The sequence below is a fragment of the Plasmodium vivax genome, chromosome 7, assembly GCF_000002415.2.
Source record: "Plasmodium vivax chromosome 7, whole genome shotgun sequence".
Taxonomy (NCBI): Eukaryota; Apicomplexa; class Aconoidasida; order Haemosporida; family Plasmodiidae; genus Plasmodium; species Plasmodium vivax.
In genome coordinates this window covers 292,508-305,746 of record NC_009912.1, presented here as the reverse complement: position 1 = coordinate 305,746, position 13,239 = coordinate 292,508, and the positions used below count along the sequence as shown (strand labels likewise).

The window sequence follows — 13,239 nt, the reverse complement described above, 5'->3', positions numbered from 1 at the left end:
GCCATTGCCACTTTCCCATTTGAAAAAACGTATCCGTCTTATTCACCCCTCAGTGATTGCGACAAAATGAAAGTAAAATTATTTGTTTAAATGAACAGCAACATGTTAGCTTAATTTTTTTTTTTTTTGCTTCTTTTCTTTGGGGGTGAAGCGGTGACTTCTCTACCTAGTAGGATCATTCCGCGCAGCCGCCAATTTGCCATCCCAACAGATGGCACAATCTCTTTTAATAATTTGCGAAAAGGCGGAAGGAATAATTCGAAATGGTATTAAAAAGGGAGTCGGGTTGGAAAAAAAAAAAAAAAAACAGACAGGCAGGTAGACATACATACGGACAAACGGGCAGTACACTGCGCTGACCAATGGGTATATTATTTGCGCCATAAAGGTTAAAAAACACAAGGTGCGGGGCATGTAACACTAAAAAGGGTTGCTCCAGAGAAAGGGCTAAATAAAAAAGTAAGACGTGCAGGTGTGTTCCAATGCAGGGTCTCACTGCATGGGCAAATGGTTATATTCAATTTTGTGTTGGCGTGATGTGTATAGGGAGGTTCTGCTGGCTGGTTATACATCCGCCTAACTTTTTTTTTTTTTTTTTTTTCGCTTCTCCAATCACAGTCCTTGCAGTATCAGGCACATGTGCGGCTCGCAGTTCGCAATAATGGAGTTCTTCAAAGGGGAAAGAAAGGAATAAGAAAAAGGGCGAAAATGTGGGCACGTATATATATGCATACTGTACGTACACACTTTGGGCGCATGCGCCGGCTTTACTTACGCAAAGTGTTTGGAGCCTGAGGTTGAAGTTGTTGGCGCTGGGGTAGTAGGATTCCAGGTTGGAGCACTTGACAACTGCGGCGGTGGGAGGCGGCGATGGGAAGTGGCGATGCGAGGCGGTGCGAAGTAGTCCCAGCTGTTGTGATGTCACACAAAGGAACCTCCGAAGGAACGAGGTCGTACGCTGAGATGCCGCTCAGTGTAACTCTCCCAGCAGCTTAGCACATGCTGTGCTTCTTGTCTCCTCGGGGACTCACCGCTTAAATCGTTGGGGCAGTCCGCCTTCCCTTTGCGCTTGAGGGGGTTCCGCTTGGAGTGGCCGTACTTCACCTTGAGCGAGGTGATGTTCAGCTTCTTGTCGTGCTTGGTGAAGATGTAGAAGAAGTTCTTGGACATGGCCTGGGGGGGCGGAAAAGCGATGCGGCGGTACGATGTGTATTTCCTCACGTGGGACGCTTAACGCGCACTCCCTGTCGCTAGTGCCGCTGGTGCCGCTGGTGCCGCTGGTGCCGCTGGTGCCGCTGGTGCCGCTGGTGCCGCTGGTGCCGCTGGTGCCGCTGGTGCCGCTGGTGCCGCTGGTGCCGCTGGTGCCGCTGGTGCCGCTGGTGCCGCTGGTGCCGCTGGTGCCGCTGGTGCCGCTGGTGCCGCTGGTGCCGCTGGTGCCGCTAGTGCCGCTGGTGCCGCTAGTGCCGCTGGTGCCGCTACACCGCTGAACCTACCACGACGCTGAGAACCGTGAGGGGGCGCAGGCTTATGCCGAGGGCGCGCCGCTGAACCAACTTGAAGCGCAGGGCGCACTGGTAGTATTTGTCTATGCCGACGAAGGAGAAGCGGTCGCAGGTGGAGACGTAGAAGGGGTAAACCTTGGAACGCCCATGTCCACCAACATAACCATCGTCAAAGTAGGAGGAATTACGAGAAGGGTCATATTTTATAATACTTCCCGGGAGAGTAAAATAATGAAATTGATGATTACTTCTTAGATGAAGTATGGAGATGTTGTAAATCGAAATGAATTTGTTGTCTCCCCTTCTGTTGGAAAAGGACTGAAAAATCTGATTCAAATTATTTCTAATTGTACAAAGTGCCACAAACAATTTGTGCCTCTTCACCTGACTGTTGTGTAAGTATCGATCGAAATAATGCAAGTGTATTTTTTTACTCCCTTGGAGAGAGTTATAATTTTTTAAAATTTCCACATCTACATTTCTGTAATTTGAAAAGGCCTCCTTATAATGAGGGAATTTTTCGAAATAAATATTTTTTGAAATGAACACTAATAACTCGATTAGGAAAAGGAAGATGTTCAAATGGGTCTTCAAACTGTAGTACTTTTGAAACTTGCCGACGCAGAAAATGATGAGTTGTTGTAATTTTTTTATTCGATCGAGGCAGTACCTTTTCAACATCACGTGTATATTATCACTTAACGATTTACAAATGCAAATTATTTTGTGCAAATTTATTAAATGATCGTTTACATTTTCGAGGAAGACCTTCTCGTAGTAGTTTAGGACCACTTGGAAGTTGGTCTTACAATTCTGTAGCTCCTTTTCGCTAAACTCTTGTAGCAGTAGGAGCAGATTGAGGGGGCATTTCTTTTCGCTGTACATGAGGTAGATGTCCCTAATCAGGGAGGTGTAAATTTCTTCGTCACTCAGTTTTTTTTTTTTTTGGGGGGGGATAACATAGTTCAGTTCGAACCTTTCAAAGTTGTGCATTGTCTTTTTCTGCACCAGGAGTTCGCAGCTGCTGCATATGTTTTGCCCTCTGGGGACGATGAATTTGCGGGTCCTGCGGAATCGCTCCTCGAGTTCGCCCTCCGACAGGGGCAGGTCGTCCTCGGCGGAGGCGTCATCGTCACTGTTGTCATCACCGTCGTCGTCACCGCCACCATCACCGTCGTCGTCACCGCCACCATCACCATCATCTTCACCATCACCATCATCTTCACCATCACCGTCGTCGTTCTCCTCCGCTGCGCCCTCCGCTGCGACCCCCGCTTCTTCCTTCCCCCGACTGGCCATGCCACCTCTTTGCGGACGTGCCGCTCCGTTCGCTTTTTCAGGCCGATGTGTGCACTCCCCCCGTTGTGCGTTTCTAGCGGGACGCGCACTTCCGCCTCTCCCCGAACTACCGCCGCCCCGCGCACCGCTACAAATGCGTTTCCCCCCTGCAGAGGAGACTCTCTCTAGTCTGCTCGTCACCCCTTGCCTATGAGCAATTCCGCTACCTTTCCTGAGGAAGCCATTGCAGCCCCTGTTCTTTATCGCCCCCCCTCGAGCGGAGGCGGCCGTTCCGTGACTGCCATCCTGTTCATGCTTTCCATCCACACGGCTGTAATAACACTTCGCACTGCTACTTCGGCTAAGGGGCGTGCCACAGTGGGTTCTATGGCTGATGTTTTTTCCCTCCCCCCTAAGCTCCACACTATTGGCGCTACGGATCTCCTTCATACTGCTCATGTGACCTCTTGCGGTGTTTCCCTTTTTGGTGTCCATTTTTTGCAGACAACTGGTTGTGCTCTTGGGCCCTTTCGCGACATCGCCGGGCTGTTTTTTCACTACCTTGCTTCGATGCCCCGTGGGGGGGAGCGTCCCACTTGCGCCGCTAAAGCGCCCATTCACGTCTCTGACACATCGAGTTGTGCCGTTAACACGTCCAAGCGCGCCGCTAACACCGCTAACACCGCTAACACCGCCAGTCGCGCCGCCAACACCCCCAGTCGTGGACCCCCCTTCGTAGCTGTTCAGGACCCCCCTCTTTATGTTCTCCTCAAAGGGGTCTTCCTTCTTGGCGGCGCGCCGTGTGCCTCCAAAAGGGGCCTTCAAACAGTCCTCTGAGAATTCCCCAGTTGCCGCATCGAGTTGGTTTTCCATAACCGGCCCTTCCCCCCCGCTGTTTGGGCGAGGGATTTCTCCATTTGCCTCGCCTTCCTGTAGAGGAGGGTCCTCCCCCCGATGGGGATTCCTCTCCTGGTGGGGATCCTCCCCCTGCTGGCCAGCGGCCACCCCCCCGCTAAGAAACTTCCTCTTCGAGCAGGAGCAGCATATCGTGTTGTCGCTTATCATCTTGTTTACCACATCGTAGTAGCGAGCGAAGTCTCTTTTTTCGTTTTCCTTAAAAAATAAGTTGTACAAATTCTCGTCAAAATTCTCCCTCCGATTTTTTATATACTTGGAGAAATAAACCATGGTCCGATCTTTGTAGTAAAATTTTTTAAAGTGGCTATTCAAATGGACAATGCTTCGATAAATGTTATGCATTTGTTTGTACTCCTTAAATTTTGAATACATGGCTGACATTTGCTTGTATATGTGAAAGATGCTCTGGAGGATGTTGGAAGAGTGTAGGAGGTATAGGATAATTTTTTCCACGGATTTGAATTCTTTTTCCACGTCTCCAAATTTTTGCATCCCGAGGAGACACATTTTGTACTTGTGCGATGGGAGTGTAAGTTGGTTTGCCTTTTCTCTGTTCATGATGATTTTTTTTAGATTAAATTTGTTGCGTCTTTTCCATGGTTTGTTCGTCCATGTGGTGGACGTCAGGCTGGTCACTTCGCTGGGGGGTGCGGTGGATGTCAGGCTGGCTGCTTCACTGGGGGGTGCGCTGGACGTCGGGCTAGCCGCTTCGCCTCCCGCTTCTCCTCCCGCTTCACTTCCCGCTTCTTTTCCCCGTTCGCTTCGCTCGTCGCTTCGCGCGTCGCTGGGCCGCCTCCATCTGCGGGGCTCCAAGCTGGAGAAGCGCAAGTACTTCCGCTTCACATACACGTGGTAGTTCACTAAGACGTAGTGCTGCTCATTCGAAATGTACGATTGCTTAATGTCAATAAGGAGGTCGTTGAAGATCCTCTTAATGATGCTTTCTTTTACGTCTAAATGGTGGGGAAAGGAAAAGGACTCAGTCGCATCCCAACTGTGTGCATTGAGACCAAGATGGAGACTGTTCACCCTGTTCATTGACGTGTTCAAATTGTTCATTCTGCTTCGATGGCAATTATATTTTGCCGACTTGACACACTCCACACATGCGTACTTATTTTTCGCTTTACATTTTTTTATAAATTCCTCCTTAAATGCCTGAACAATCTTATTTTTCAGCTGAACATACGAATTAATATTTTTATAAAAATGATTTAAAATGTTGCACTTGTAAAATATAATCTTCAAATTCATGGAGCATATAATGTTGAACCCTACGTCCAGGCTATGGATAATGTGCAGGCTGTCAAAGTAACTGAACAGGTAATAATAGCCATTATTTTCTGCACATTTATTTCTGTTATCTTTTTCTACGTTAATCCAGAATATGTCCACAATTTCGAGGGGCATTTTTTCGTACTCACCGTTGCAATTTAATTCGTTCACTTCTCCACATTTTGCAATCCGCTTCGTCGAGGGGGTGGAGAAGAAGTAATCGCCCACCTCATTTTTTAAGCAACAATCGTAATTTTCGAGGATGGACGAGTCGGATTTAATGCTCACATCGGAATGTGTTTCGTCGCCATTCGTCTGGCTATTTAACTGGTCATCATTTGTTTGGCTATCGTTTAGATGGGCATCATTTGTGTGGTTATTATTTGAATGGTTATTATTTGCCTTGTCATCACTGCCTGTGAGTGTGCCGCTTTTCCCTATCCGCTGAGTGGGCCTCTTTATTCCGCACCCGATTATCTCCTTGGAGGGGTTATTCCCGCTGCATTGACTGGCCTGCCTGGTGGAAACCCTCCCGTTGGGTTGTTTTTTCCCCTCTTTTTCGTTTCCCACAGATTTGTACCTCCTCGCCGTGGTGCCGCTCTTTAGTACGTTCCCACTGAGGCTAGGTCCCTTTTTATTTTTTTCGCTTTTCATAATGAAGCTGCTGCTGAGCGGTTGCTTCCTACTTTTTATGTCTCCATTTTTACCTGACCCGGTCAGATGATTTTTTGCACCGATTAATTTTCCGCTATTCGTTTTTTTCACATTATTGTTAAGAAGGGGAACAACTGAATTTTCCTTCTTCGCCACTTTGTCACATTTAAATCTTTTTGTGGTGTTTTCACTCGGGGTGTTGTCTTTCACTTGATGTTCCTGATCGGCGCGGGTCCAGCTGGTCTCTTTTTTGCGTTTCCTTTTGGAGTAGCCTGAACGGGAAAAAAAAAAAAAAAAAAAAAAAAAGTGCAATAAAGCTAGTTGCACACACAGGTTGCATTTGTGTCGGGGGAGATCCGAAAGATTAAAACGGCCATCTGCTGTGTGCTTCTTCTTTCCTTCTCATTCTATCATATGTCACATATTGCCTATCGCGCAACATGTAATATAAAGCTGCATTTGCTTGCATAACGGAACACATGGTCACTGTTTGCTTCCCTCCACCTTCTCGACTCACCATTTTTTGCGGGGACAACCCCCCCCTGGGCACCTCTCTTTCTCCAGTGCAAGCAATGCATCTCCTCATTTTTGTACACAAGGTTGCCCTTCATGTCGAGGATGTATATGCCGCCATTTTGACTCGTCACGCAAATGTACTTGTTACCATGATTTATATAAACTTTGTTAATGCTGTCTGGAATGGTCTTTCGAAATATTTTCTGCATTTGGTTGTTCGCGCTGAACAGCTCTAAGTTGTAATCATTTTCGTAATACGTGATGATGCATATGTAATTGTTGTCGTTGCTTATGGTGGCAAAAATCATGTTGGCCCTGTGCAGCCGCCTGCAATTGATTGTATTTTTCTTTTCGCTCGTCATTTTCGTTTCGATGGGGTGAGGTTAAAGTGGAGAGAAGAGAGAACAGATAAGGGAGGAGTCAACAAGAAACGATGCAAAAGGAAAAAAAAAAGAAAAAAGAAAAAAAGGGGACCAACCTGCTAGTCAACAAATTGAGCAACCGAATAAACGTACAAAAGTAGAAACGTGTGTTACGCTTTTTTCCAATTTGTATGTTCTCCTTCACGTAGGTAACGTGCATACGTACATGCTGTGCATCCATCTGCTGCGTTGCTACTTTGTAAATTCATAAAAAAGGAAGAAAGGCACGAAAAAAAAAAAAAATAAATCGACGCGAATGTTGAACAAACGAATGACAGAAACAACATCTCCCTGGGAAGGTCAAGATGGACGGTTAGTAGGAGGTGGCGAAAAAAAAAAAAAAAAAAAAAATTGCATTTTTATGAATTGTCACAAGGCAAATATGACATGTCCTCCGCTCCCACACTCGTTTGGCTAAACATAACCACGAACACGCATTTGGTTCATTCGAACGGTGTGGAGAAGTTTAATCGTTGTGTTGTTTTGTGCTGTGTTGTTTCATTCCTACGAACTGGTAAAATTGCGCAGTGCGCTTTATGGATGAAGAAACAAAAAAAGGGGAAGAGGTAGCGAAATGAATAGGGTGTACGCGAAAAAAAAAAAATAAAATAAAATAAAATGAAGAAAAAATAAGAAGCGCCTACCACGTGCAGTCGCATAGTCCCCCTGGAGGAAACGCACAAAAGAAAGGAGCGGCGTGCGCAGAACGAACGTGAGCAAACCCTTCATTCGCAATTTGCAGACTGCGTTTTGCTTTTCGAGCGCTGTCCTCTCAGAGCCACGCGCATACACACTCACGCACAACAGACCGCACATGTAGACTGCCATGACGCATTTTTTATGATACGATTAAAGTCATCATATGAATAGACAACAGTGATGAATTCAAAATTGTTGGAAATCAAGACGAGGGGTAGAATGAATTCACAAATTGGTCATGTGTATTGAGCGGTATATACGCATTTGTAAAAAAAAAAAAAAAAGGGGGAAGAAGAAAGGGAGACTAAAATAACTAAGCGAATGTGACACTTTGCATAGCGCAATGAAAATACCCACCTACACGTGTGCACATGTGTAGTATGCGATATGTAGTGTGCATTTTTTTTTTTTTAAACGTAATTAAATTTTTTCACTTTTTTATGAATACGCGTTTTTTTTCGAGCATGTGCCATTTGGGCTACACGCTTCATGCGCCGTCGCTTAAAATGGGGAGCTGCTCAACAACGGGGGACTGCGCGGAATGGTCCTATGTGAGACGTCGCACGGTGAACATGTGACTGCATAAAATTGTCACACATAATAGTCGCGCACAAAATGGCAGCTCACAAAATGGCAGCTCACAAAAGGGCAACTCACCAAATGGGCAACTCACCAAATGGGATGCAACTAAAAAAAAAAAAAAAAAATGTAACATCAAAGTCGACGTGGAAGTCGGTAGAGGCGAAGTAAAAATGACGAGATGATTGCACTTCCCCCTGTGGCGTAACTTCGTGCACATAAGTTTTACTTTATGAAAGATGATGAAAGGATTTGTTCTATACGTAAAAATTGAGCAGCATGTGAAAAGCGCAAGGGAGATGGATGGGGGAGGCCTTTGCGCGGAAATGTTGCGCACAGGTTGGAAGTGAATAGTGGATGGAAGTGACACGAGGGGCACGAACCAACACAGGGGATGCACAGGAAACTCTCAGGGATAATCACACACACTCCATCATGACACCTTTTCCGTGAAGCTTTAAAAAAAAAAAAAAAAAAGTGTACGCGGAAAGGTGAAGCACAAAATAGCCATCACATAATAGCCAGCACAATTTTGTGGGGCCTGGGTGGAGAATAAATGTGACAGCAGCTTATACGGATGTGTACGTGTGTGTATCCATAAATGCTTCGCCAAATCGGTTTTCATTTTTCGAGGTACCTTGCGCGCGGGGCTATTAAGTGCCGTAATGGCGGGTAAGCCCTTAAGCCGTTAAGCCGTTAAGCGGTAAAACAATGAAACTGTTAAGCGATGGAGCAGTTAAGCGATGAGGCAGTTAAGCGATGAGGCAAATGAACGATGAGGTAACCAAACGATGAGGCAAATGAACGATGAGGCAACCAAACGATGGGGCAACCAAACGATGGGGCAACCAAACGATGAGGCAATTAAACGATGAGGCAACTAAACGATGGGGCAATTAAACGATGGGGCCATTGAACTATGAGGCCGTTACACGATGCACTAACTCATTGATGCACAGGGGTAAGTCAAATTCTGATCATTGCGGTGGTGGCAAATGCGGAAGCGCGGGCACGCGGGCACACATGTACACACGTACCCGTGTACAGATAAAAGCGGGGGAGGCGAACCCTTGCGCTTTACTCCCATTTTCGCGGGGCTTCGCTTCGGCTTCACTTGCAGTGCTTGGGGGCTGGTGTGATGAGACGGGCTTCATCCCCAAGTCGCCTCAAAAAAATGTGCGCCACCAGGTAAAGGCATGCTGCGCCCCCGCCGCAAAAGGAGTCATTTCGCTTCGGGGGGGAAGAATAGTCTAAAAGGAGGCACATCTGGAAACAAACTCATCTTCGAATAAAGCGTGAAAAATTAAGCTATTCGTCAAAGGGCAGCACAAGGAAAAATTAAAAAAAAAAAAAAGTGTAAAAATTTTATTTTCCAAAGGGTGGTACAACTACGTATGCAATGTTGAGAAAAAAAAAAAAAAAAAATACGACAAAAATTACCACAAAAATTGCCACAAAAATGGCCCCAAAATGGCACAAAAAATGAAAGGCGTATTCAAGGGCAGTGAAATATGAACACTCGTTAAATGTGCCAGAACAACCAATCACACACCAATGGGGGGTGGGGAAAACGGGGTGTGCCGCATCTTGGCGCCACCTGGGAGGGAGATATTTGCACTTCAAATGGCATATTTTTAGGGGTGTATTTTTACGGTATATTTTTAGGGGTATATTTTTACGGTGTATTTTTAGGGGTATATTTTTACGGTGTATTTTTAGGGCATATTTTTAGGGCGTATTTTTAGGGCATATTTTTAGGGCATATTTTTAGGGGCGTATTTTTAGGGCATATTTTTAGGGGCGTATTTTTAGGGCATATTTTTAGGGGTGTATTTTTAGGGGCGTATTTTTAGGGGCGTATTTTTAGGGGCGTATTTTCACGGAGTATTCTTACAGATCACAGATTGGGGTAGTGGCGGCATGGCACACTCTGCCTTCTGCTTGTTTCACGCTTCGTTGCCCCTATTTTTTTTGCACAGGGGGTTTCCTTTTTTTGCGCCCATAATTTTTTTCTACACGATGGGCTACCGCGCGGAGGGACTTTTCGCCCCGTCGCCTCGTCAATTTTGCCACGTTGCCAAATGTGCGAGTTTTGCCAAGTGAGCCAAACTTGTTTGCGCCTCCCCTGCTATTTTTTGCTTTTTTTTTGTCAATTTTTTTTGTCAATTTTTTCCCTTTTTTTCCCTTTTTTTCCGTAGCATGACTGCAGGAGCACAGTGCGAACGCATTACACGCGCGTTGCACATCGATTGTGTAGAAAGGGGAGCGAAGGGTGGCGGCGCAATTTTGCCTTGTTCTGAGTTGGCACGACAGCAACGCGGCACCTCACCATCACGAGATGGTGGCTTGGTGGGTCGTTCCTGGCAACTTGGGCGTTACAATAAATTCGCGTGGATGCGGAACACCCCGCAAGAGGGGAAAAAAAAATAGCCAACCGCGTGCACGTGCAAGTTAAATTTTGAACACATGGTAGATAAACATATCAATGTGGGGGTCTCATTTTTCCCAATTTTCCAGTCGAATTTTTTTCTTCAGGTGCAACCCGCATTCGCAGTGCCTAAAAGGTGGAGTTAAAATGGGCTAGTGGTTTATCGGCGGATTTTCTCCAATTGGCTTTCTGAAGTTGGCCAAGCAGCTCCAATTAGTTGGCGTAAAGAGGGGGTCGCATCAGCGGCAGTAGCGGTAGTAGCGGCGCGGACGAAGAAGGCTTGCCCGCCCCCTTCCCCAGAACTCACGGCATGAACACCCCCGCGCGGCTAGTCCCGCTGCTGCTGGCTTTGATGCACCTCGCGAAGAGTCAATTGAGCAAAGACGCAGGGAGGGGAGCCAATAGTGGAGGCGTACCCATCAGGCAGTACCACGTGGGGGGAAAATGCTTCATACGTACTTCCCCCCAAAATAAGCGTTACCTATTTGGAAAAAGCAACAAAATTGTAACGAAATATAAGACAAATTTTAGCAGAAAAGATGTCCAAAATTTACTGAAGAAAATCCCACAGATAAATTACCCCTTGTTGTCTGCCCCACTGGGAGCATTACTTCGTCTGAGTAACATCTTCGCATTTATGTTATCTTTAAACGCGTTGAAATTGGTAAAAAATGAACACAGGAATGCTCTCATCGATATAACAGATAATATAAATTCGAGGATATTTTTGCTAAATGCGATAGGTGACGTGGTTAGGAAAATTCCTGAGGAGGCCCCTCAGTTGTGTAAAATTTCCCTTTTTTGCGTGGCCCAATTTTGCACACAGTTTTTTTTTTCTCGCTTAACTGCGTATTTGTTTTACTCCAGGGAGGAGAGGGGTGTCACAATGGGTGGGGGAGATAACGGAGGAGTGCAGGTGGGAAGAGAGGGTCAGGGGGAGCTCCACACGGACGGGGAACGGGAGCGCATTGCGCCAACCGCAGGGGGGACCCCGCAGGAGGGAAAGAAATCTACAATGACGACTGGTTTGAATTGCCCAAAAGGAGCCATCCATGAGGAGGAAGCGGGAAAAACAGCCATTCGTGTGGAAAACGCGGGAAAAAGAGCCACCCATGAGGAAGAAGTGGGAATGAGACAAAAAGAGAACATGCTACAGCACATGTGCGTGCTAAACCAGTCCGGACTGATACCAATATACGTGTACAACAGCCTGTCGAAGAGGCTCCACTGTGGAGAGAAAAACATCTCCCTGTTTGTTAACTGTTATGTGCTGATTAGCGGAATTTTATCGAAAATTTATGTAAAATTTTTTGTAAAGAAAAAAAAAAAAGATATATCAAGCGATGAGATGAAGGACACCTGCCTATCGTCCATGTGCAGTTCCATTTTGAGGAATTCCTATTTTTGCATCCTTTGCATTTCAATTTTTTTCAAATTTTTTAACAAAGCTAATGCATTTTATGAGCAGTCCATCAGACCGTCAACGGCTATGTTCAACGCCATGTTGACTCCATCTGTGTATTTGATCCTTTCGAATATTTTGTATGAAGGAATTAAATTGCCATCCCCTGTGTCTTTTAAAGATCTGCTATTTGTGTTGCAAAATAAATACCTTTTATTTCCTTCCCTCATTTGGGCCATGCTGCATGTGAGCAATCGTTATGGAGTTTTTAAGGTATGGGGTGAAGTGACATTACCTTGAAATGAGTGGAAGCGCCAGGAGAGGAGGGAGAGATGGGAGGGATATTTCTCCTCCCTGTGTGTCGCGGGAGAGTGACTCATGCGTCCGTTCGAAGCGGTCACATTCAGCGAGAAAGCAGTTAAATAGAGCATCTCGACGTTTTATTTTATTTTCCCCTTTTTTCCCTTTTTTTCCCTTTTTTCCTCCTTCCAGTTTGACAAAAGCTTACAGCTCTACTTCCTCGTCCAGGCCATGACCCCCCCAAACTACAACCTCTTCCTTTTGGCGGTAAGTCCACAAAGAAAGAATAAGGAGGGACCATTTTGCGATATTTTAACCAACTCGAGGTGGTGAAGTATGTTGTGCACGATGTGCAAATGGCGCTGCACTTTTTTATGATTCTTTTATGATTTTTTTTTTTTTTTATGTTATCCCACCTTTTTAGAAAAATTACGGAGGATCAAATAGTATTAGGAAAATCCTCAGCGTGTCTTACCCCATGTACCTCGTCGCCTTATACTTTTATGCCTTAGCCCTGTTTAGTTATTTTAGGAATTGAAAAGGCTAACCAGCGGTTGAGCGGGCCGTACCCTATGCTATCATGCGAATGGTCCATTGGGGTTCCCGTTTTCCCAGTGAAATTTAGCCTACTCGTTTACATGGACATTCCCATCACCGCAAACACGGGAGTGCTCCCCCTGTTCTGTAAGATGCAGTAGAAGAGGCACGTCTCACCGGGAGCCACCCAGTCATAACGAAACATACATGCGAACGGTAGCACCAAAAAAATAAATAAAATATATTTTTTTTTTTTTCCTTTTTTTTGAAGACCATTGCGTTACTCATTTTTGCACACAACTTGGTGAGCATGTTCGGGGTGTGCATGGGGGCGTCGAAAAGGAGGGAGCGGAGGGGACCCACTACAAAAAGACTTAATTCGTTTTCACGTTTGAATTTTTTGTGTGTCCTACAACGTTGCTATGGTGACATATTGCCCCGCCCATGCTTCTACGTTAACGGAGGGGGGGATAATCTGTTTTGCCCTTTGGCGTGGGGAAGGAGAACACCCGTATGGCATTTTCGAAGGGGACGATTAATCGGTGAAGTCGTTAACTCTAAGAGGATGGCAGGAAAGGTGGCGGTTTGAATACCCAAGCTATGCATGTGATTAATCTCATGTTGGGACGCTCCACTATGTGCCTACATTTGAGGAGAGATAGACAGGCAGGTAAATACCTACGCAGCTGCTTTGTCAAAAGGAACGGACAAATGGGGACGCTGCCTCGT

General features: G+C 45.8%; 1 protein-coding gene across 1 annotated transcript, besides 7 other annotated features; it reads right to left on the bottom strand.

Annotated features, from left to right (window-relative positions):
- Nucleotides 1-612: 612 nt before the first annotated feature.
- On the bottom strand, nt 613-6,505 carry PVX_098850 (hypothetical protein, conserved; the record flags this gene model as incomplete). Its single annotated transcript, XM_001614569.1, has 6 exons — nt 613-669; nt 776-849; nt 1,032-1,173; nt 1,494-2,824; nt 3,494-5,899; nt 6,145-6,505. 6 exons carry the CDS (start codon nt 6,503-6,505, stop codon nt 613-615), a joined length of 4,371 nt encoding a protein of 1,456 aa, XP_001614619.1.
- Nucleotides 4,783-4,808: a microsatellite.
- Nucleotides 5,142-5,201: a microsatellite.
- Nucleotides 5,227-5,253: a microsatellite.
- Nucleotides 5,415-5,479: a microsatellite.
- Nucleotides 6,506-6,700: 195 nt separating the features above from the next.
- Nucleotides 6,701-6,775: a microsatellite.
- Nucleotides 6,776-12,863: 6,088 nt separating this feature from the next.
- Nucleotides 12,864-12,958: a microsatellite.
- A 155-nt stretch (nt 12,959-13,113) lies between these two features.
- Nucleotides 13,114-13,136: a microsatellite.
- Between the last annotated feature and the right edge of the window lie 103 nt (nt 13,137-13,239).